The sequence below is a fragment of the Cucurbita maxima genome, unplaced genomic scaffold (assembly GCF_002738345.1).
Source record: "Cucurbita maxima cultivar Rimu unplaced genomic scaffold, Cmax_1.0 Cma_Scf01200, whole genome shotgun sequence".
Taxonomy (NCBI): domain Eukaryota; kingdom Viridiplantae; phylum Streptophyta; class Magnoliopsida; order Cucurbitales; family Cucurbitaceae; genus Cucurbita; species Cucurbita maxima.
In genome coordinates, this window is record NW_019273216.1 from 1 (window position 1) to 486 (window position 486).

General features: G+C 32.1%; 1 protein-coding gene across 1 annotated transcript in view; it reads right to left on the minus strand.

The window, feature by feature from the left end:
• Nucleotides 1–367: 367 nt before the first annotated feature.
• The window catches only part of LOC111475308 (pre-mRNA-processing factor 19 homolog 2-like), a gene marked incomplete at its 3' end in the record, with an annotated part of 2916 nt that continues 2797 nt past the window's right edge, over nt 368–486 (minus strand). The window contains exon 6 of the mRNA XM_023119850.1: nt 368–427. Coding sequence (XP_022975618.1) covers nt 368–427 — 60 coding nt within the window. The remainder of the gene's footprint in view (nt 428–486) is intronic.

The following is a 486-nucleotide window of genomic DNA, read 5'->3' on the forward strand; positions in this document are numbered from 1 at the left end:
TGGCATGATCATCCTGGTTAAGTTAAAATAACTATGTCCATGAAGCCAAAGTAAACGAACCTAAGGCTTAAACACAGTTAGAACCAAGAATTTATGGACCAAAGCAAAAGCAGTTCATTTATATGTTAAAGTTATTAAACCTAGCACTACTACTTAGCTACCAAGAATTTAAGGATTACAGCAGTTCATTTGTTTTACAAAAACTAATTAAATCTGGTTAGGAATTGACTATGCTCAGCCAAAGATGAAAATGTGATCTTCTTCGGAAGTTTCCTGGCAGCCTCAAAAATTGCAAACAGAAATTTTTTAACATAAAATCAAAAACAGAAACTTTTTTCCTCTCAAAACCATAATGAAAAAAACTCACCTTGTCAGCTGAACCAGTCAAGATAAAATCATCTCGGGTGACAAATTTGACACTTGTTACCTAAACAAACAACGTTCAATATTCTCATTAGCAAATAATATTAATAATAAATAGCTCCA